The 22,735-nt window shown below is 51.4% G+C and overlaps 1 protein-coding gene across 5 annotated transcripts in view; it reads right to left on the bottom strand.

Annotated features, from left to right (window-relative positions):
- Nucleotides 1–1,514: 1,514 nt before the first annotated feature.
- PBX3 (PBX homeobox 3) overlaps nt 1,515–22,735 on the bottom strand; it is a 100,268-nt gene continuing 79,047 nt past the window's right edge. For 4 of the 5 annotated variants that reach the window (XM_084219436.1, XM_084219437.1, XM_084219439.1 and 1 more), the window contains 7 exons: nt 19,951–20,192; nt 15,818–16,008; nt 13,898–14,033; nt 7,946–8,111; nt 6,653–6,765; nt 5,724–5,813; nt 1,515–3,033 (listed from right to left, as the gene is read on the bottom strand). In XM_084219436.1, the coding sequence (XP_084075562.1) occupies nt 2,941–3,033; nt 5,724–5,813; nt 6,653–6,765; nt 7,946–8,111; nt 13,898–14,033; nt 15,818–16,008; nt 19,951–20,192 (1,031 nt within the window). In that variant the 3' untranslated portion in view covers nt 1,515–2,940. The remainder of the gene's footprint in view (nt 3,034–5,723; nt 5,814–6,652; nt 6,766–7,945; nt 8,112–13,897; nt 14,034–15,817; nt 16,009–19,950; nt 20,193–22,735) is intronic. The other variant, XM_084219438.1, reaches the window with a different exon arrangement.

The raw sequence follows: 22,735 nt of genomic DNA, 5'->3' as shown, positions 1-22,735 counted from the left end.
TGATCAGGCCTCAAGGATAAGATGTTTATTATTTGCCATGGAACCACGTGGCTGCTCTCCAACGTAAGGAAAAGCCAAATTGCACTTGTAATTCAAAGGGACCCAAAGCCTTAATGCTGCAAAGCAGCAGCTAATGATGCCCAGCGGGCGTGGGGCACGAAAGGGCGGCCCAAAGGTTGTTGATGGCCTTCCTATGAACCTCCTCAGTGTGTGACAGGTCCTTGCCTGTGGCCAGCAGAGATGTGATCAAGATGAGGGACGTCTGAGTGTTCATTACGCTGCCTACTACGCCTCCGCTGACACACTTTACATTTAAAATATAAAATACCATTTCCACTGAGCTGTAGCACGAACACTGAGCGTGTGGACTTGGGGAGCTCCATTAGCAAATGCAAATTGTTGGGTGCTTTGTCCTCAGCATGCAGAAGTCTTCGGCAGTCCACAGTCCCCACCTGCCCCAGCTCCCGTTAACTGACAACAAAGGCTTTGCAATGCATGTCTGGCTCTTTTCTTATTTATTTAAATGCACCACCTGTGGAAGAAGCAGCACTGTGCAATTCCAAACCTGATCGAGGTGAGTCTGCTCTTTGAACAGAGCAGCAGCAGTCAGTGGTGGGTGAGAGCATGGGGTGCAGTGTGGCCACGGCCCAGGGCAGAGTGCTTTTTACAAAACACCCTGATACAAGAATTGCTGAGAAAAGCTGAACCAGAAGCTCATTGAATCATGCAAATAGTTGTTCAGCCCCCAGAAGAACCCCTGAAGGCTTGAACAGCCCAAGGGAAGGGGAGGTGATGGCCCAGCAGCTCCTCAGAGCCACCAGCCGCGGCTCCAGCTGGGCAGGGGCTGGTGCTGGTGAGCGCTCAGCCTCCTCCTGCCTAGCTGCACTAACCCAAGTAGTGAGTAGTTATATTTATCAAAGACCATTTGCTGCAAGTGATTAACGTTAATTTGATTTCCTGTGAGTCAATTTCCTTGAGATATGGTAAATAGGCTATTACCTGTTATTGACCTTTACTTTATTAAAAAGACTTAAAATTAGCATTTATATATATACGTCCTTCCAAAAAAGTTTTTTTAATAAAGAAAAATATTTTTATAATCACATTAGACTTGCTAGCTGAGGCTATAGTTCCAAAGTTAATGTTAAATAAAAATGGTAATTAAGACTGAATATGATGATGGTTTTTAAACTCATCTAAAGGCCTGACCCCTTCCTTTACCTCCACTTGATTTGTGGCTCCCAGGCAGAGCAGGGCAGCAGCGGAGGCAGGCGCTGGCAGGTGGAAGCCTTTGCCCAGGATGTGCCTCTCCCAGGATTTCCAATTCTCTCCTGGCAAGAGGGCACAAGGACCTGCTGGTGCTTATAAAGAGATGCTCAGCTCCTGCTCCATGCCAGCTCACTCCTCTGCAGCTCCTCAGGCTGACTTGAACTGAGCAGGAAGAAATTACATCAACGTTTGATCATGAAAGCAAAAAGTTTATTCATGTTTGAAACTACATATAACTACCACGAGGAAGACTTTTCAATCCAGGGTGTAATCCAGTTAGAAAGTAACACGAAACGGTTTAATACATTAGAATCACTGCCACAAATTATTTTCATGACTCAATCAGTTTCAGAATCGCATACAATACAAAAGAGAGAGAGAGAAAGGGCCCCTGCAATCCAGGGGGATGTACAGTACTGAATACTGAAGTCTGTATGCATTACAATTAGTTGTTGGTTTTTGCGTGTATTAGTAACAAGATGAAGAACATTCAAAATGCTTCTCAGTATTTACAACAGTTGCACTGTTTTGTGTCCAACCTAAGACCCCATGTTTCCACTTCCGCTTCTTTAGCAGTTGCCAAGGCAACCCTGATTTGTAGGAGATTACAATGTACATTACATTTCGTGGGGAAACAAAGAGTTAATTACAAGATGCAAAAAGATAAGAAAGAGACAAACTACAGCGTGAGTATCGTTCAGAGGTAGTAAGTGAGCACTCTAAGCTACAGAACATGTTGAAAGTCTATTGGTTTGTATGAGTTCGCATGAGGTAATAAAGCTGTGTTTGATTGGTGAGATGTATAAATACTCTTTTGCTACACTATGTACAACACTCCATATCACGGTGCTCTTTCCTTTCCTTTTCCTTTGTTTGTGGTTGGCTGCCAAGCAGAGGCACCAGCCCTTGGCAGGCGTGGGTAGCACCCAGCTCGTACTGTAAAACCCCGGGTGGTGGCGTGCACAGAGACCAGCAGCAAGAGTCAGCATCTCCCAAGAGCAACCTGTGTCCGTGTCGGGATTCCGAGGGGAGGCTCGGGCGCCGGGGGCGGGGGGAAGGGGGCTTTAGCAAGAAAAGATGCTCCTGGTTTCCAATCTAATTTGTAAGACAATAGATCTCAACAAAAATGTGACGAATAAGGATTCTTAAACACGACCATTGTTAACCGAAATAACTGAACAGCTCTTTTTATTCCAGCTCTGTGAGAGATATGAAAAGATGAAACACAATCAAAGTCTGTGATTCCTGTCGACTTTCCATGGAAATATGCACACAATTAAATTTGGGTGAGGCGGTTCTTTGTGTCTGCTCTTGCTACTGAGGTTAAGCTTGTCCTGTACTTTTACCCTTAAGGCCAAGTAATTGGCAACTGTTAGACCAACATCATTAAAACTGCTGATAATAAATTATGATAAAATAGTTACAGGGCTATAAACAATGCTAAATCTTGGCCTAATTGGATAAAGTGCTTTTTAACATTGTGTGTTTTAAGTATAAATACAAATGATTATGATACCTTTAAAAAACAGATTTACCAAGTTTTCTAATAAGACAAGGTTTTACAGTAAAGCTGTAGGTGGTTGGCTACAAAAAACTCTTTCCTTTTTCTCCTGCAACTCTGAATGCGCTAATCAAGGCATCTCAGCTCAGGGAAAAAGTGTTGCTAGGAGATTAGTTAGAGGTATCCGAGTGCACACTTCCCGGCCCTTCTGTAGGGGAAGTCACAGAAGATGGAGTGGTTGCGTCCTGCCAGCCTCCATTAGCCTGCAAAGGCAAAAACAAGTCAATTGATACCATTGCGCGTATTAATGACACCGCGGGCCGATGGCGGGGCTAGGGGCTGCTCGGGAAGGGGACTGTCCCGCACTCCGCAGGGCTGTGCGCGGGCAGGGAAGGCAGGAGCCCTTCAGCCAGATGCTGCCCGCAGCCAGGACTGTGGGATTTCTGCAGAGATCATCCCCGTTTTAATGAGGAACATCCCTTCACCGGCGCTTCAGCTTTTTCCCCTGAGAAGACAAGCCTGGGGCGATCCGTCTTTAACCCCCGCGTCTCCCCTCACGTCCCCAAGTTCGGCACGGCCTCTCCCCAGCGCAGGGCCGTCGCAGAGCCGCCCCACCCGGCTCCCCGCACATGCCCCCCAGCTCCCGCGGAAGGCAGGCAGGCAGGATCGGGCTCGCAATTATCCGCAGCGGCGGCCCCGCTCCGGCCCGCTCCGCGCCCGGCCGCGGCCCTCCCGCCTCAGCCCTGCCTCAGCACGAGCAGCGCAGGAACAAATTTGCCTTATGTCTCGGCCAATCGAGGCAATTGCTGGAATCAATGTCTGATCGGATTTCGGCTGTGGCAGACAGCTTGTCGCTACATATTTTTATGTCAGTCAAGAAGAGGGAGGCGCGGGGCTCGTGAGTTGGGGGACGCTGAGTGGAAGTGACGGGGAGGCCTCAGCGCAGCGCCCGCGAGAGCGGCCCCGGCCGCGCCGCCGCTGCCCCCGGCCCTGGCAGGGAAAGGTTAGCAGGGAAATGTGCTCCTGGGGCTCGGCCACCCGAACCTTCCGGGCCGGGGACACCGCGGAGACGCGCGGGGCAGCGCCGGTGTGGCGGGGACCCCCGGCCGCCGCCCCTCGCACCCCACGGCCGGCCCGGCTCCGCGCTCATCCATCACGGCACGGAGCGCCGGGCGGCTGCACCGGGGGAGAGCGGCCTCCGTAATTATCTCCTCTGCAGATGAAACAGCGAACAGCGCAGCTTCAGCCTGACAAACGCGGGGGTCTGGGCTTTCCCTTCGGTGAAATGAGCGGCAGCACCAGCCCGCAGCAGCCAGGCTGCGCCCCGCCGACAGCCGCCCGCTGCTCGGACGCACCGAGCGGGCACAGACCCTGCTCCGCTGCGGGAGCACCGCCGGGTTTTATTTGGTAACGATACGAGAATGTACTTAGAGAAAGAAAAACTCTTGTGCAGATATGAGTCTAAAGATATTCCATCTGAAGTAAACATCATTCCTCTTTTATCCAAATTTATAAACAACAAATGTACAATATTTTTACTCAGCTTGGCAGCTGGAAGAGAGGTTGTCAGCAAGCATTCTTTTTTTCAAATAAATTAATCCTTACTCTGGTGGTTTGAGATTATGCACTGTATTATACAACAGCGCCTTATCAGGCCTCATCAGTGAAGATGGAATTCATGTCTGTAAAATGCTGCAGGCAATCACAGTTTCATATTTTATCATGTTGATAAGGATATCGCAAATTCTCTGAAGCATTTCAAAACACTTAAATGAAAAAGGAGAAATGCAACTAAAAGGCTTTTTATATGGTTTGTTGTGGGTTATTATGAGTTATTTATAAATCCAAAAAGAAAGATTTGACATTTCAAATGTAAAAGATTTGAGTATTTAATGGTACTTTTTTCCCCTTACAATTGAACATCTTCAATCACATTTTAAATCATTAATATTTACTCTCATGGCAAGTGGCAACTCAAAACGGGGGGAAACCTCCCCTTCCCTGTGGCTGCAGCAGCTCACCCCGGGTCTCCCCGTTCCCCTCCTCCGTGGGTTTCTGGGGCTGCTCAGCACCCGTACCCCAATCCACATCAGTTGGGAAGCACTGGGGTAGACCCCGTGAGGGGGGAGAGGGTCACTAGACTGGGAATTCTCTGCAGTAATTTTAGAGTCCATGAGTATGAAGGAAAACAAAGAAAAATCACCTCTCAAGCAAATACGAAACATTAAAAAAATGTATAAAGCACTAATTGTTGCAGCTGTAAGTGGGAGAAAGGAGCTGGGGATGAGGGATGAGCTGTGCCGTGCATCCTCGCTGCTGCCGCGGGGTGCTCCTTCCCCGCTCCCAGCCCAAGGAAGGAAGGAAGGGAGGGCACATCTCCCCACGGATTTATCCCGGCGCCTAGCGCAGCCGCGGGCACTGCCCGCCCAGCCCGGGCACTGTCACATCCCATCGCTTACGGCCAGCGGGAGGACATTTAGCACCTATCACCATCAAGCCCATAATCCCTCAATTTACTGGCATCTGTTAGCCAGACTGACTGCTCGCTGCCGTGGGGAGTAACGAGGCCAAAGGTGCCTCTCACGCACAGGAAAAATGGGTACCCCTGAAATGGCCAAAGGTGCATCAATGTCCCTCAGAGCTGGCACAGGCAGCACAGCCCAGCTCCCTGCCTGGCTGCTGAGCCACAGGAGCCTCTCAGAGGCTCTTACCTTTTAACTCATAAGGCTGAAACAAATAAAAATTCAAACCATTTATAGTCACAGATCTGGAATTTCTCTCTTCTTACACTAACAAGCCTTACAGCTGCACCGAGGGCTGCTCTGTGGGTCATCCCCAAAGATGTGATATTAAACAACACGCTTGCAAGAGCAATTAATACAGGTATTAATGACTGCATTTACCTGCCACTGCGCTTATGGCTCTCCAAACCACTGTTCCCCCGGGTACTCACATTTAAATTATGCGGACTGTACAGTGAATTTCCTCCCAAGCCATCATTGTATCCTCCCGTCTGATTGATAACATGACGCAGGGTATCCACCTTAAAGTGAGGGGAGACAGGATTCATCATTCCAAATCTATTAAAACATCATCACTTACAATAGGCAACATTTTGAATTATGTGAGCCAAAAGGGTTTAGCATCTTCTATGAAAGGCAAATTTATCAATCAAGACTGACTGGCAGAATTTCAACCAATCCGTGCCTGGTAGAGCCCATACATCTCTGCGGCTCTCACCACCAACACAACTTCCTCCCAGCACCGCAGCTCCTGCCCAAGTGTCTGCAGCAAAGTGCTGGGAATGTTCACCCGCCTGTGTGTGCTGGCATGTGTGCAGGAGATGATGGTGTGTACACAGCACAGAAACCACAGAGCCAGCCCTTCTGAGAGGGCTGGAACAGCGACTGGCAGTGAGGTGTATTGTAATCGCTCAGTCAGAGGCGTTCTGACATTTAAGTAAATACAGAAATAGATGAATGAATTAATAAATAAAAGTTTGTCCAATAAATGAAAGAGAGATGGGGGAGTTGTTTTTTTTTTTTTTTAAAGGGCAGGGGGAGGAGGGAAGAAAGGAAAAAAAGAAAGAAAATTTCACGGGATTTACAGTGTCCATGGAAGTCAGATGCACCCAGTCCCATTCCATGAGCTCAAGCCAGAGCCGAATGCATTCACAAAGCTTAAAATTTCAATCAGAAAAAAATCATTCTTTCCTTAATATTTGTGAAATTCAATGCCGGGGTAAGAATAGGCCACATCCAGAAATATGCAGCCTCCACTCTGCAGCGAGGCCCAGACCAGTTAATAGAGCCAGAGTAAGGTGGAATTTTTAGCCCAAACCCTACCCTGCCAGAAAGGCCCTGCTGGGGGCATTTCTCCTACCTGTGACTGCACATTGGCTCCGACTTGGGACCCCTGGTAAGAATCCCCATTCAGACTCTGCATGTTCATGAACATGTCCCCAGAATTTGGGAGGTTAAAAGAACCAGAAGAACCTGGAAAGGAAAGAGTTAGGTAGCTGAATAACAGAGAGCTGCAAAAACATAACCCTGACACCTGAGGGCAGGGGAAGGAGAAGCAGCAGGAGAGGAGAGGACAGGCAAGGCTCAGTGGAGGGGAAGTTGCTGCCCTGGCGTGGGGTGAGCGTGGCCACCAGCTCCCACAGCGGCCACCAGATCCCGGCTCTCAGCCCCGCACCAGAGCGCTGCGCTGGGCAAGCCTGGAAGCTCCCTGCAACCCAGGGCAGCTCTTCCCCCTGGAAGAGCAGCCTGGACAGCAACGTTTCCATATCAGAGCTGTCCCGCTGTGAATCACTCCATCATGAGGTGCCATCACCAAACACTCATTTTGAGCCTGTGCTTTGTGTCTCCTTCCAAAGGAAATGGTTGGCAGTTCCCAGTTATGTGGTTTATTACTGCTAAAGACGGAACTTTTTCTTACTTGCTTTTAGTTAGTCTTTTTTTTCCCCATGGTTCTCTATCCTCTTTAAAATTGTCCACAACTAAGTCACAGCAAAACTTGACTGCAAATAGTGTTTGTGCTTGTGGCAACCTTTGCCCCTGGAGCCCAAAAGAGCAATGCCTCCCTCACACACTCCCTGACTAATGCAGTGCTCAGACTTGCAAAATGTCATCAGCACACCAGTGAGACCTGTAGCAGAGCACGTCGCAGAGTAACTCCAAACTAAAGTTCCATCCTTAGATTTCTAGTTATAACATCAACTCCATTTCAAGTCATCCAGAGTTTAAACTCTAATTAGAGCATGCTAAAATATTCCTCTATTTTGTTGTTATCTTGACAATAAATTTAACAGTCCTACAAAACCAGACTTGGACCTCTGCCCCATTTTACATTCTTTTCCGTGAGTGAGTAAAAGCTTGAAGTAACTACAGAAACAAAGAAGGTGCCAGACGGCAGAGCCAGGCAGCCGTTACCGCTGCAGGAATGACATGGGCCCCACTCTGCTCTCCCACGGCTGTGGGAGCTTGGCTGTGGAGCAGCTGGGACCACCCATGGCAGGGCTCGGCCCTCGTGGTGCAGCCTGGCCATCCTTGGGCTCACCCCCTGTGCCAGGACTGGGACTGCTAAGGAGCTGCATCCTCCTCATCCCGACCGAGCTCGCTAGGGTGCCGTCGGGGCCTCCAGGGGGCTGGAAGGCAGCAGGCAGGTACGTACCAGAATTTGGTGTGGTGGGGGAGTTGGTCTGGTTGTTCTGGACAGCCGCGGCCACGGCGTGCGCTGCAGTCACGGCCGTCTTTGCCGCATAGAGATTGGCTTCCTCCTGGAACTTCCCAATGTTCTTCTTGTACCTGATTCTCTTATTGCCAAACCAGTTGGACACCTGCAGTGGAGAGAGGCGGGAAGGGTGAAGGACACGAAGGGCTTGGCTGGCCAAAGCCGGATCCCTTCGAGATGCCAGAAACACGACCCGTACCTGCTCCAGGTAACTGAGCACTAACCCAGATCAGTTAAACATCGCCGTGGAGCCGGGCTGGCCTGGCTCTGCTGCTCTATTGGCAAACTGAGGCACAGCAAGTGACTGATGACTGCACATATCCCGGAGCTTACTGTACCACAGCATTGTCCCCTGCCACCATGGGCCATTTGTCAGCAAAACTGGTGCAAGACCCAGAAAGCTGCTCAGGGGGGACCAAGGTCCGGTTGACTGAGGGCGAGCAGGCAGTGAAAGCAATTGTTCTTTATTTTTGGGCTGGAACAACCTTGGCAGCCCACTCACAGAATCGTGTTTGGTTGGCTGAAAATGAAAGGAATCATATAAATCAATAATGGTTGAAAAGTCACTTTGTCGTGTCCCTTTGAAGATCTGTACTGAAGCCAAGGTGGCTCCCAGGGCACCGGCTATTAACCCACACAGGGGTCACGCCTGGAGCTGCTCAGGGAAGTTTGTACAATCTTGCTTAGGGGCTTTGTTTAACTTCAGCTGCTGTAACAGAGCTCCTAAATAACAAACCCAGTTTGGAACATGGACAATGGCCAACACAGCAGAGACAATAAAAGAACAGCTCCAGCAGTAAAGGGGAAGGGACCAGTGACAGCCCAGCGGTTATCAGGCAGCCACAGGGCATGGCAGGGGCTGGGGCCCTGTCACAGCACCCAGTTCAGAATCCTGCTGAGGCAGGAGTCAAATCCTTTTGTATTTGATGCAGCACAGGCTTTTGTTTAACCACAATTAATGGAAAACCTCTGGCCTTTACCAGTAATATGGAAGGCACCTTATACATCCTGCTCCCCTGATAATACTCCACCATATTCTATATATTGCACTTAATATCACCTTGTCAGTCAGAGAAGCAATAATACATTAATGAAACCCAGCAAATAATTATTGTGTACAATCAGATTATGCTTTATTAACAGTATCATAATTGAGGAATCTCTGCACATCAACCGTATTGTCCACGGATGTGCACGAGACCCCTCTGTTTATGCACACCCCTGGACCAATCAAACAACAGCCATCACTAATAAAGGTTTATTTAATTCTCACTGTAAAATTTTAATATCACCAGCAGCCTGGGGAAGCCTCAACGAGTGGATTTGCTTGACATCAGATCGTTTCCATTCTGCTAGTCCCAATACTTCTTAATCTTTAATATCAAGGCAATTAAAATTAATGGCCACTCATCCAGAGCCACTGTGGGCAGTGTTTCCTTGACATCAATTGTTTGATGGGATTACCTAGAGGTTAAACTAACAAGCAAGGTTTAATTGGAAGCAATGAGAGGAGCAGTGCTCGTACGTTATGTTTAACCCGCACACCACATCTAAATGAATATCCAGAAATGTTCAACTCTTCCTCAGACTGAGCCTGGCGTCGGGGCTGCCAGAGCAGCTGCAGCAGCCCGGGGGTGCCACAGTCACTGCCCCCATCCCCTCTGCCCAAGGACCCTTTGTGCTCCTGTGACACAGCACAGGGCAGAGCGTGCCCCAGCCCGGGGAACATGGGGACACCCAGGGACGCCCAGAGACACACAGGGACACCTGGGGACACACGGGGGCTGCAGCTGGCAGAGCATGGCTGACATGGGCAGCTGGACCTGGCCAGAACAGGGCCAGGGCACTGCTCCAGCAGGCTCCGCCAGGCAGGATTTAGGATCCCTGCCCACCTGGAGCACACCTCACCTGGCTTGTGCTGCTGGCACTGCCATGGTCCCAGGGAAGATCTGGGGGCAGGTGCTGGGCTCCCCAGGACCCAGCTCCTCACCCAGCCCCTTGCCCACCCCAAACATGGAAGTTGTCTCCATTGTGAGCTGCCTCACAACGCATTTTTCATTAAAACAAACTATCTCTTCAAATAAAAAAAACAATGAACATCTTTCTCCTCCTGATCATTGAAGGCAAATTAATTAATTTGGCTTAATTGTATATTACATTTCAAACAATACTGTTGCACTTATTTATCATGTTAATTGCAACGTTAAATAAAAAGACAATAAATTATTACTGAAATCATCAAGATTCCTAATGTGGGATTTGGGATGGGGCAGGCCTGCCTCGTGCCTCCAGAGTGGGTGATTTCCTGGGATAAGTCAGTGCTCATTTGGCAAAGACACAGCTGACGCGAGAGCATCGCTGCTGGAACTGGGGAGCTACAGATTCACGGATCGTGCAAATCTTTCCACTGTGTTTCCATGGTTGTAGCACACAGTCTGTGTTCCACGCCTAAAACATGGTACAAACCAGAAAATGTTAAAAATCAATGTTGCACAATTACAACATTGATCTGTGATCTAAACCCAGGAATTTTACCTCCAGAACTATTTCATTATGCTGCAGCTTTTTTCCTTGCTTTCCACATGAAGTCCAGGGGTAAGAGCCCCTCCATCCACAGTTTTCCCTGTCCACCTGCTCACAGAAACACTCAGAAGCAGCAGGGGCCAGAGGGGTGCTGGAAACCAGCTCCTGCATCCTTTCTTTAAAACAATGTTAAATATATTCCCTTGTCAACCACATCCTTCTTTTGTTTGAAGCGGTGAAAAATGTTATTGCTGTACTCCACTGCCCCGCTCTCAGCGCTGGCTGTGCCCTCTCTCCAGTCCGTGTGATGGACTGATGGTCATTTGTGACACCCTGGAAGAGGCTCATCTGCAAAAGTATAAAACATCAGCCTCGCAGCCATGGGAGGGGAGAACAGACAATACAGTTTATCTCCCTCCAACGTGTGCTGATGGGGTGGCTCTAAATTACAGCCGACAGTGTTCTCTGCTAAGGACATTTTTTTCCCCAGAATTACCTTTTCCACACTCTTAAAAATGAAATTGTGTGAGGTGTTCATCTTAATAAATAGTTTGTCTTTATGCTTTTCTTGGAAAACCTTCTCTACATATTATTTTAAACACCGATATCAAAACTGAAACCATCGATCTCCCACCTGCAATGAAACGATTCTGGGAGACAATTTTCTTTGCAGCTCAGTAAAGTGCCATGGCAGCAGGATTTCTAGTCAGCAGCTTAATCTGGGGGGAGGATGACCCAAAACACTCACTAATTAAGTGTTTGAGGGAGAAAATGTTCTGCCATGAATCTGCCCCCAGCGTGTACAAGGCACTGACAGTACAAGAGAGAAACACTTGGGATCATCGTTAGGAGAGGCTACAGAGGAGCCTGGCTCAGCCAGGGAAAGGACAAAGCCTCTTCATCAGAGACAAGTCAACAGCTCCAGAGTTTGAAAAGCCATCCCCTAATGTTATTTATTCCTTTTTCCAGCTCTTTGGCCCTCCAGGGTATTTGCAGCACAGGAGGTAAATGGGGCATGGTGACAGGCACGGCAAGGTCCAAGGGACACTTGGTCAAGGCTGAAAATACACACACTTAGAGATCTTCCATGAAAGCCCTGAGTGAGGTGCAGCTCAGGCACTTCCTTGGATGCCATTGCTTGTCCCCTGTGATGCTGCTCCTGCCAGGGTTTCAATGACTGCTCAATTCACTCCTGGCTCTGGATTGCATGCTCTGAGTTCTGCTGTCAGTCACCAGAGCAGTGTGTGGGGGGCTGCTCTGTAGTGTCTGCTCAGAGCTCTTCTACTATATGGCCTCAAAAATACACCCTTTTCAGTAAAAGAAAGACACCTCCAGCCCAGCTTGACCTACAAAATACCATCTAACCCTGCAGTACTGCCATGCAGCCTCTGGAAGCGCCTTTGGAAATCAAAGATTAGAATACCCACGGTATTCATGCTCTCTAGCTGTGACAGCAGATCCATCAGGAACTCAAGCAACCAGCTGATCACAGGCACTCCCTCTCTCTCATACATGCTCCTCTCCCATTACATGATACATGGCCCCATTTCCAGGCTTTACCATATCAACACGAGTTTTTCCAAGTCATTTATAACATCTTGCCAGAGTGTAGCTCCAGCCGTGCCAAGGGCCCAGCCCTGCATCCCTGGTGCCAGGCTGGGTGGGCAGCACTGCCCCTGGACCAGGCTGGCAATGTCACCCAGCAAGGCTGAGGTTGCTGGATGCAGTGCTATGGAGGGCAAAATGCAGCTACTCCCATCGCTCACTCAGACTTCCTAATGGATTCAAGGAACAACTAATTCATGTCTGTATCAAATATTAAAAAGACAAACCTATATGCCTGTCACAGGCTCTCTGCCACTGCTGGGTTGTTGGACCATCTGCCTGCCTTTTATTTCATTCTACAGCATATACATTAAATCTTATCAAACAACCAATTAAGAAAGAAATCAGATCTATTAGCACTAGAAGCAATCAGTTATGGCTTCTCAAATGTTCCATCTCATTTCCTACAGTCACTTCAGCCTTATCTTGATCTGTCTTTTTATCTGTCCACACCAAGGCATCACTGAGCCCCTCTCTGCCAGGCACAGCTCACCACTGGGTGCAGAGGGAACAGCTCTTCAGCAGGTCTGGCGGGCTTTTTCACGTCAACTTGCCCAACATTAACTAAAACTGAAGAACTTTTGGTTTGTTTAAGTTGGTGCTGACGGCATGGCCTCTCCTAACCATACAGGCTGCCTTGGATCACGTTGAAGATTTCTGGACACCATTTACTGAAGGAATTGCCACAAAGCATCTTGTGCCAAGGACTGAAACCAGGAGCAGGATTAAGGCTGCAGACCACGTGCCCTGGCACTCTGTGCTCTCAGGCGGTTCCAGGCACCCCTAGCAGCCGCAGGGATGCCTGAGGGCACTGAGAGCAGCCCAGCAGCCACCACTGGCTGCAGTGCTCCTGTGATGCTAAGGGCAAGGGAGGAGCAACATGAGAGGGAACAAACTGTGAGCTGAATTTCCCTCAGAAACTTCCTGCCCATAACCACAGCTAATTGTAAATGGACTGGGAGAAACTGCCTCCCTCCCCACCCCACACCTTTCCCTGGCACCGAGCACAGCCCCTTGCCGCCCCAGTCAAAGTGGGGTATGTGCTGCCCTCCTTGGCAAGGAACAGGCAAGGAGACAGCAAGGCGCACACACACGTGCCCTGGGGCAGTTCTGCCAGGGCTGGTGCTGTGGGAGCAGCCAAAGTCAAGTAATTCCAAATTTGGAGGAGATGGGCAGACTTTCATTTGAAAGTCTTCGATAAAGTGCCTGAATTTTTCATGCATTCAATGGAGGCCTATAAAGTAAATCTCAACTCAGGTCTTAATTATAAAGCTAAAGGTTGCATTGCTAATAATGCCAATAGTGCAGCCTGCAATCATTAATAGTTAACACACGCGCCGCAGGCACCGTTCCTTTCAAGGACCTGAAATATTGATAAGGGAGCTGAGGGAGCAGGGAGGAGCCAGCACCGGCCCTCGCCACAGGAGGGGAGAACTTGGAGACTGCAGGGCACTTCCCTGCCACGAGCTCAGGCTCTTCCCCAAGCTGTGCAAGCCAGATTTGTGGGACAATATTTGGGGTTTCTAGCAACCATACAGGCCACGTGGAATGTCAAGAGGTGTTTTGCTCTTTGAGCTGCCTGGTGAAGGAAAACTCGATGGTGTCACCAGCCTGAGCACCGCTGCAAGACACCAGTCTGAGCTGTACGGGTATTTTGGCCCACAGGAAAAGCAGCTGCAGCCAACGACAGCACAGTCCTGGCTGGGGAGGTGCTGCATTAACTTCACACTAACAGCAGTTAAGGGGGTCCTCCCTGCTGCTTACCTGTGATACCGTGATGCTGCATTTCTTTGCCAGCTCTTCTTTGGCTTCTTCACTGGGGTAGGGGTTACTGAGGTGGGAGTAAAAATACTCGTTCAAGATTTCTGTGGCTTGTTTACTGAAGTTACGCCTTTTCCGTCTGAAATGAGAAAAGGAAAACACCACTGTTCCTCCAGGTGCCAGCAGATCCCTGGCCGGATGGGGAACAGCAGCCTTTGTTTCAAAGCCTCTGCTGCAGCACAGCAGAGCTGTCCTGGCACCCTGATCCCTTTGGGCTTGCCGACACCCGTGGGAGGGAGCAGCAGGCAGCAACACCATGTCCCAGGGGGCTCTGGACTCTGCCTCTGGCTTCACACCCCCACCTCCCTGCAGGGTTCATCCCATGGGACCACAGGCCACATTCACGTGCTGTGGGAGAAATGGTGAGGCAGGTGCTGAGCCAGCAGCTTCCCTCGTGGCTCCTCCACAGCCAGGTACACAGCCCAGCCCAAAGCTCCCAGCCACGGAGCCCCTCTGTGCCAGCAGCAGCCCGGCAGACCTACGTGCCCTCCTTCCCTTCAGCACGGCTCAGCTGGGCCCCTGCACAGCTCCCTGGGGTGAGGATGGTACAACAGGATGGGGCAGCCGTGCTGATGTGTCCTCACATGGCCTCCCTCAGCTAATTGGCTTCCAACAGCAAGTGGATTTCAGGGCTTTGTGAGAGAGACCCATCTGTGCCCCCTCCTGCCATGGGCGGCACGGGGCCCGGGCTCTGGCCCACATGGGACATGGGACAGGTCCCAGGGGTGTCACCTGGCCGGAGCACGGAGCCTTGCAGAGGGCACCCGCCCGTGCTCCGGCCCAGGAGCCTGCAGCCCTCGCCATGGGGCGGCCCACGGCGGCAGCGCCTGCACAGCTGCAGTGCCATCCCTCCGTGCCAGCGGCTGCTCTCCTCTAGCTTAACATCCTCTGGAAGGCTCCAGTTAAACATTTCCTTGGAGCTCCTTCCCCCAGGGCTGCTGCAATCACCGCCGGCGCCCCAGGCCAGCCGGCAGCCGAGCGCAATCCCCAGCGCGCTCCTGCCGAGTATCACGGTGCTGCTAACTGCACTGTATCCTGGAGCAGGCAGGCTCCCTCCCTAGAGCTCTGTTTATCTCATTACTATGCTTCCGCTCATTTTGCCTTATTTACCTTCCTCCTTTTTAAAGAAATCACTTTAAAATGTACATCTGCAGGCTCTACCTTTGCGTTCCTGGAGCTCTCCATAGACATCTCCTCCAACTGCCTGCAATTACCCTGATTTCCCACACCTGCCAGTGACCTCCTTGTTAATAACATTATTTTGGTCTTGTTTAGCTCCTCACAGCTTTCAGGTGTGAAGCGTGAGCTGCTGGAGGAGGGAGGCTCCGTGCGGCGCCTGCTGCTCCTCCCTTTTCCGCCCTGCTCCGCTCCTGCTCTGCCAGGCCCCGCCAGCGGCGGGGGCCCGGCTCTGTGGACCCGAGCCCTGTGAAGGGGATGGGGCTGGGGATCACTATCACACCTCATCAGGCTTCAAAACAATTCTGACTGTGCCTAAACCCCCCTCCTAATCCATGTCTGCCTGCCTTCTGGCAACTTGTGGAACAAGCAGCCCACTCAGGCCACCGTGGGTCCTGGGGACAGGCACTGAGCTCCAACAGTGGTGCAGGTGTCCAAGGTGGGGAAAACAAGCCCAGTCTTTGCACTAAAATTTGAAAAAAAGACCTTGTTTCTTCTGAAGTCCTACTGTGCAGGGGTCCCTTCCACAGCAGCTGTGGATTAAGGCTCTTGTTGGATCAGAGCAGCCTCTGCCACTCATCCCGGCTGACATGGGACACCACTCCCAGTATGGCCAGGCTCTCCCTGGCTGCCCAGAAATTACTGCTTCTCCCCAAAAAGAGACTGGGGCACTTGCCTCTGCCTTACCTGGCATCAAGGAACCTTGATCTTAAAATCATTACTGCTTCACAAGTGCTTTGTTTGAGCTGCATCTGGATGGAGCTGAATTTTCGATGAATGATGCCCACCATCCTTTCAATCTCCTTGGGAGAAATGGGACGTGTCCGGCTCTGTTCTCTGAGGAGGTTCATGACATGAGTGGTAAATTCATTACACGCCTGTGGAGGAAGAAGAGGCTCAGATGTGGGTGTGTGCTGTCCCACAAGGACACAAGCTCCAACCTGGCTGTTGGGGGAAGGCAGCACTGAGGGGGACCCCACACATGGCCCTGTTCCCTCCACATGTGCGGCCACAGGATCCCACTCTGTCCAGGAGAGCTGCAGCTGTCCTGGGGCAGCCAGGGGAGCCCAGTGACCACGGCCCTGCTCCTGCCGTGCTCATCCCTTTCCCCATTCCCAGCCAGACCCCGTGGAGAGGAGCAGTTGGATCAGCCCTGTAGCAGCTGCAGGCAGGGGCAGGGTGTGAGTGGGGACCTGCCCTCCTCTCCACCAGGGGTGCAGTACCCCGAGCCCCGTGCCTGGGTACCCCCTGCAGCTCCCAGGGACCCGAGACCTTCCTGAGGCACTGTGTGTCCCTGCCCAGGTGGGTTTCAGTGGCACTCTGCCCCAGCCTGGCCCACGCTCTGTGGCTGAAGCACTGAGGGAAGGCACAGGGAGCCCTCGATTGCCACTCCCAGTCTGTGACAAGTTGATATAAACTTCAGACTGAGCCACCACCAGGATCCCCCTGGTCTGAGCCTCCACACATGCTGCTGTCCTGACTTCCTTTTACAGACTGGAACTTGACAAAAACTCTGCTAGCTCCCCTCTTCCCTCTCAAGCCAGGCTGCAAAATATGTACATAATGCGTCTGATGACCACATTTTCAAGGATTCTCCATCATTTCAACAGATTATGTGATGGAAGGAGTTAAAAGTGAAAAGTTTATGCATCTAAAAAGTCATAATTTCCTATAACATTTGCTGAACGTCTCACAACTTATTAAGTGAAGCCATCTATGAATGCAAATGCTGATTAGCAATTTGGCAATAGCCCAACATTCGCAGAATTCACATAGCTTTTCTTTAAACCAGTAGTTCATACATGATTAATTAGAACATCTCATTTATGTAGTGTGCACTTTAGCTCATTACTCTAAGTAAAATTCGTTAAGTATTTACATTTAGATAATTAAAATCTGGGTACACCCTTAAGAAAGATGCATACACTTCAGGCAAAGTGATTTTTTTTCTTTACACTACTGAAAGTAAATTACAGGCTAATTTACATCCGTGCAGCACCCGTTGGAGGCGGCGCTGGGCGAGCCCTGGTGCAGAGCCCTTCACTCGCCACCGCCGAGCCACTGCTCCTCCCAGCACCTGCCAGGACTCCCCGAGCTCCAGGGGAAAGAGTTGGACATTTCTCACCCTCACTTCCCACCAGCACGTTCTTTCTTTCATCAGGGGACAACCTGAGGATGCAGAAGTTCAGGCCCAGCCCTCTGGCCGATGACAGCTTTGGCTCACCCGGGAAATGTTGCACAGAAGGGAAGGAGACAAGGGCACCAAAATGCAGCAGCTCTCCCCCTGAGATCAGGAAGCAGCTCTGACAGCTCCAAAATAAAGTTGAACCCAAGAATTTGGCACTGCATGGATGTTCCAGGCACACAGTTTGCCATAAGCCCCCTTCTTTTCAGATCCCAGGAATTCAATTTTAAAGTACAATAAAATTGGCAACTGTTTCATTAGAAATATTTTCAGGTATGTCTTTTCTATAACAGATTTAGTATCAAAAACTGGACTTTGAAAAGCAAAAATTAGTTTCTTGCTTTCAAGAAGCAAAAACCTTTCGCGGACTTTACTCAACTTGCCTGATGAGACTTGGTTTGGCTACAACTGCTTGGAGAGCCTGGGTTTAATTCATCTCCACCAGCACCTCCCCTCTGCAGAGCTGCCTCACACAGCACAGTGGGAGGAAGCTCAGAAGACTCTGACGCTTTGTCTTGTTTCTCTTGTTTATTTATAGCGTCCAAGCTACTTGATCCCTTTTCCAGGACTATTTTTCAGGCCTCTGCTTGGTGCCTGAGACATTATTAATAATGTCAGGTTATAAGTGATGGCCTTGTTAACCTGCTCAGAAACCTTGTAGGAGCAGGGATGCTCCTGCTGCCTCAGTGCTTCATCACGAGTACACAGGGAAAAGAGAGGAAATGGCCCAAAACAATGTTGAGGGGCAGGGTGGCAGCCAGTGAGGCTGGTGATGGCTTCTGAGCTGCCACACCTCACCCCAGTTCGGGGTGAATTCAGGAGACATCTGTGAACTTGGGAAGTGGGTTCCCAGCTGCTCCAGGAGGCCTGGGACCCTTACAGTACTTTTGCCTACAGCAAAAAATGTATTTCAGTGTAATTACAGCAGATAGCTTTCAATATGTCATCTCTGTTATAGGAGCTGTAAATTATGGAAGGCGCTGCCTGTGCGTGGCCATTTCTCCTGGCGCCCGGCGAGGGAGCACTGGGTGATGGCGTGACACACTTTCCATTTCTCTTTCCCTTTTTTTTTTTTTTTCCTGAGTGCATTCCCCTGACTGGCAACAAATATCAGGATCAAACTCTGCCTGGAAAGCATCTCCAGGAAGGCATTCTGGTTCCTGCTGCCGTGGGACCGGGGGATGCCTGCGCCGGGCAGGATGGCAGGAGCGGCTCTGCGCTGCGGGCAGGTGCCCGGCACGGGCTCCCGCTGCAGGAGCCTCCTGCCTCCCAGAACCTGTGGTGCCAGAGGCTCAGATGCCAAGCCCTGGCTGCCTCTCGGGCACTGCAGTGAGACAAACCAGCAGGAGACAGTTTGCTGCCAGGCTGGGGAAATCATCATATGTCTGTTGAGCAGACGTGGCTGGGTGTCAGGATCCGTGGGGAAGCATGCATGTCTCATCCTCAGCTCTACCTCTCTCTCCTGCTCCAGCAGCATTTGAGCATCCTCCAAAATTTCCTGTGGTGTGGACGGATGGCTGTGACATTTCAGCCGAAACCTTTGTAAATGGAGCTACAGGGCAAAAAATGCTCCTGCTTCCCCCACGTCATTAAACTTATTAGAGTCCAAGGATGTGTGCCAGGAAGCGGCTGCGAGCACAGAGCTGCTGCTGCCTCTGTGGCCCAGATCTGCCTGCAGCCTGTGTGCTGTGCCTGTGGGAGACAGGTTAATGCCACAGCCACCCCCATCCCAACGCTGCAGCTGCACCCGGCGGGGCGAGAGGGGCTCGGGGCTCCACCAGGACTGCTGGGCCCTGGGGGTCAGGGGAGAACAGCAGATTTGTACAAAGACCCTGACAGGTGTTTGCTCAGTTATTTGTTCTCCACTTGAACAACACAGTGGAAGAGACAGCACGGACAAGGCAGTGCCACTGGCACCTGAGTCACACGGTGCTGCTGGCACCTGGCAGCATGTGGCAAATGTTCTCAGTGCCATCAGCGTGGCCAATGTGTTGGGTCACCAGGTCCCAGTGGTGAACACAAACCTACAGGTCTCTGCAGCATGCTCTTCACTCCAAACAAAGACACTGTGCTGGCATCTGCCTGAATCAGGACTTCCCTAGTTTCTGTCCCCAAGCCTGGGCCAGGTGCTCTGCTGACGCCTCACTGCCCACTCTTCCAACCTGCTCCAGCTGACCTGCTGTGGCCAAGTCTTGTGCCAGAATATCCTGCCACCTGCTCCCATGGAGGCTGTGGGCTAAGATGGCCAATGCAGCCCTTGTCTGCCTGTGCTCCCCAGCTTGCCAGACCCAGCTGTGTGAGACCACATCAGGGCAGAGGGCGGCACTGAGTGACAGACATCTCTCCTCCTCTCTGCCTTCTATGGGCTGGGCAAAGGGGAGAAACACGGGCTTGGGTGCTGCTCTTGGGCAGTTACAGACAACAGAAAACACTCAGACATGCAAGACATGCGTCCTGGCTCCAGCCAGCAGTTCCTTGGAGCCCGACAGATGACAGACTCCCATGGTGGCTCTCTCTGGGCAGAGGGGTGGGGAAGGGGAGGAAGGGTTGTGGTCCAGAGTGGGCAGTGGTGGGCACTGGCAAGCAGAGGAGAGCAGTGTCAGGTACACGAACAACTGAGAGGCTGATGTCTGACCTGTTCATATTTCTCCAGCTCTGTGTGATAGATTTGTCTGATCTGGGTCAATTTGGCTCTGTAATCTGAGTGTTCAATAGAGTTATCTGAAGACCCTCCAGAGGCTGCTGCGGCTGCAGCTGCTGCCGCCGATCCCCCACCTTTCTCTGGACCTGAGACTCCTTCTGCCAGAAGCATATTGTCTAGTCTCATTAGCTGAGGATCGGGAGGGTCTTCCTCCTGGGCTCCTCGGATGCTCAAACCTTGGGCAGAAAAGAGAGAACAAGAGAAAACACAGTCAGTACTTCTGCATCTGCCCGACTTCTGCCCGCTCGCTGCCTGCCTGCCACGAGCCCTCTGTGACACCCACCTGCCCGGGGGCCCCAGGCACAGCCCTGCCCCAGCCCTGCCCCAGCACCCCACGGGCACGGCCCTGCCCCAGCATGGCCCCAGCACACCAGCCAGCCCCATAAGATGCAGTCTGACAGTGCCACAGGACCCTCTGTGCTCCCATACACAGCAGGAACAGTACCTGTGTAGGCTGTGCCAGATGTGCCAGCAACACACAGCTGCCAGGCACGGACCTGGGCACCAGCAGTGTGCTCCGTGCACTCAGGGGACAGCACAGGATTCCACACTGACTGTCTCAAGGAGGACACACAGTGGGAGATGACCCCCCCACTGGCCAACTTTCCAACTGAAGAAAGCACAAGGCATGAATCTTGCTCTAAAATACACATTTTAAACCTGTCACCTTCATTTAAAACTATAATTTCATATAATTTCATGGGAATAATAAAAATGTCTCATGATCTGTTTAAATTATTTCTGTTGCCTGTTCAGAGGTCCACAGGCACAAGCTGATGATGCCATACATTGTCCCGGCGTGTCCCTGAGCTGGCACACGGGTGTTGGGGACAGCCCTGGCACGGCTCGGGCCACCCACGCTGCAGCCAGGGAAGGTGATGCCGCACCTGGGAGTGCCTGCAGCATCAGGGGTGGTGGTGCCTGGCCAAGGGAGTGCTGCACCCATCCCTCATGCCCTCGTCTGCCAGGCCCCACTGCCTTGGCACAGCTCCTGGCCCACAGTGCCGTAACACAGGGCGGATTTCCTTGGTGAGTTGCTCCCCTGTTTGTCACTCTCCTCCTCTGCTCTGCTGTCAGAATGTTCAATAACATCCTGGTTTTAATCCACTCAAGCTCTCCTTCCCTTCTCATCAATGATTTCTGCTGTTGTTTTTCCTTTTAGCTTCTGGACGCTTTCTCAGTTCGTGTTTACTGTGCTCTATTCCAGCTGTTATTCCTCAGCTGCATTTCTGCTTTCACTATGGAACTCATCTCCCTCCCACTATCCCATCACAGTCCCACTCTGCTACCAAATGCAGATGCCTAGCCAAAACCTGCAGCAAAATAATTTGGTACAATTGCAGTGATTTCTGCATCATGTACTTCCATCAACAGGCCAAAGTGAGGGCTTTGTCCACCCAGGCTCAAACCAATATTCCAAAGCCCCAGCCCTTGTCTATAAACCTGACTCAGTGAGTGAGCAGCCCCCAAGGTTTAGCAGCAGGAGCTGATGCTGCACTGAGGCCGCAGGAGCCAGCCAGGGCCTGAAGCACAACGGGGGGAAGCTCGGCCATGAGGACAATGACAAAGCCACTCAGGTGTCTGGCACGCAAGGCAGCATGTCTCGGGGGCTGGTGGCACAGGGGTGGCACTCTGTGTTCATCTTCATCCTACACATGCTCCCACATCCAGAGCATCCCATCCGGAGCGCAGGAGCCCACGGACACCCACAGGCAAAGGGATGACAGAGTGTGTGTGGGGACACAACATTTATCCTGCCCCTCAGTGAGACCCATCATTCATTTGAATGGCAAAGCCACGAGTTGATTAACTAATTCTAACAAGAATTAAGCTGTGTGTTAATTCGGAGCTTTCCTTATGAACTATATGAAGCAGATCAGCACAACTAATAGTGTCTGGTGTCCCTGGGGGCAGGGGCCTGCAAAACTGATGAACTCTGTCACCAGCGAGACACGTGGCTCGTCAGCAGCAGCCCCTTGGCTGCAGGTCGAACACTCCCCACGTTGTCTGGGAAGGAGCCAGAGCATCTCGCAGGCCCCTCAGCACAGAGAAGCATTCTGCTATAGGCCGGCAATAAAGCTGCTCCTACCAGCACCTGCCTTTATAAATTACTCTTGATTTGAATACACTAGTAATATATGTATTTTTTGACATATAAGCTCACACTCGGTGGCCATTGTTTCCCTCTTTTATCCCTCACTCTATCACCCTGTGAGTTTATTACTGTTTAGCTCACTGACCTTTCAATGCATCGAGGAATTAAGGTGCAGCAGGGACGGGAAAGAACACAACAATACATCACTCCCAGCAGAGCCACCGGCGCCAGCAGCGCTGCATGGGAGAGGCCTCGCGGCAGCACCCACCCCACGGCCACCCCACAGCCACCCCATGGCCACCACTATGGCCACACCATGGCCACCCCACGGCCACCCCACAGCCACCCCACGGCAACACCACGGCCACCACTATGGCCACACCACGGCCACCCCACGGCCACCCCACAGCCACGCCATGGCCACACCACAGCCACTCCACGGCCACCCCACAGCCACCACCACAGCCACCACTATGGCCACACCACGGCCACCACTATGGCCACCCCACGGCCACCACCACAGCCATCACCACAGCCACCCCACGGCCACCACTATGGCCACCCCACGGCCACCATCACAGCCATCACCAGGGCCACCCCACGGCCACCACCACAGCCAGCACC

Source organism: Fringilla coelebs (assembly GCF_963513975.1).
Source record: "Fringilla coelebs genome assembly, chromosome: 21".
Classification (NCBI taxonomy): domain Eukaryota; kingdom Metazoa; phylum Chordata; class Aves; order Passeriformes; family Fringillidae; genus Fringilla; species Fringilla coelebs.
Note: the sequence above shows the minus strand (reverse complement) of the source record. Positions and strands in the feature narration are given on the sequence as shown.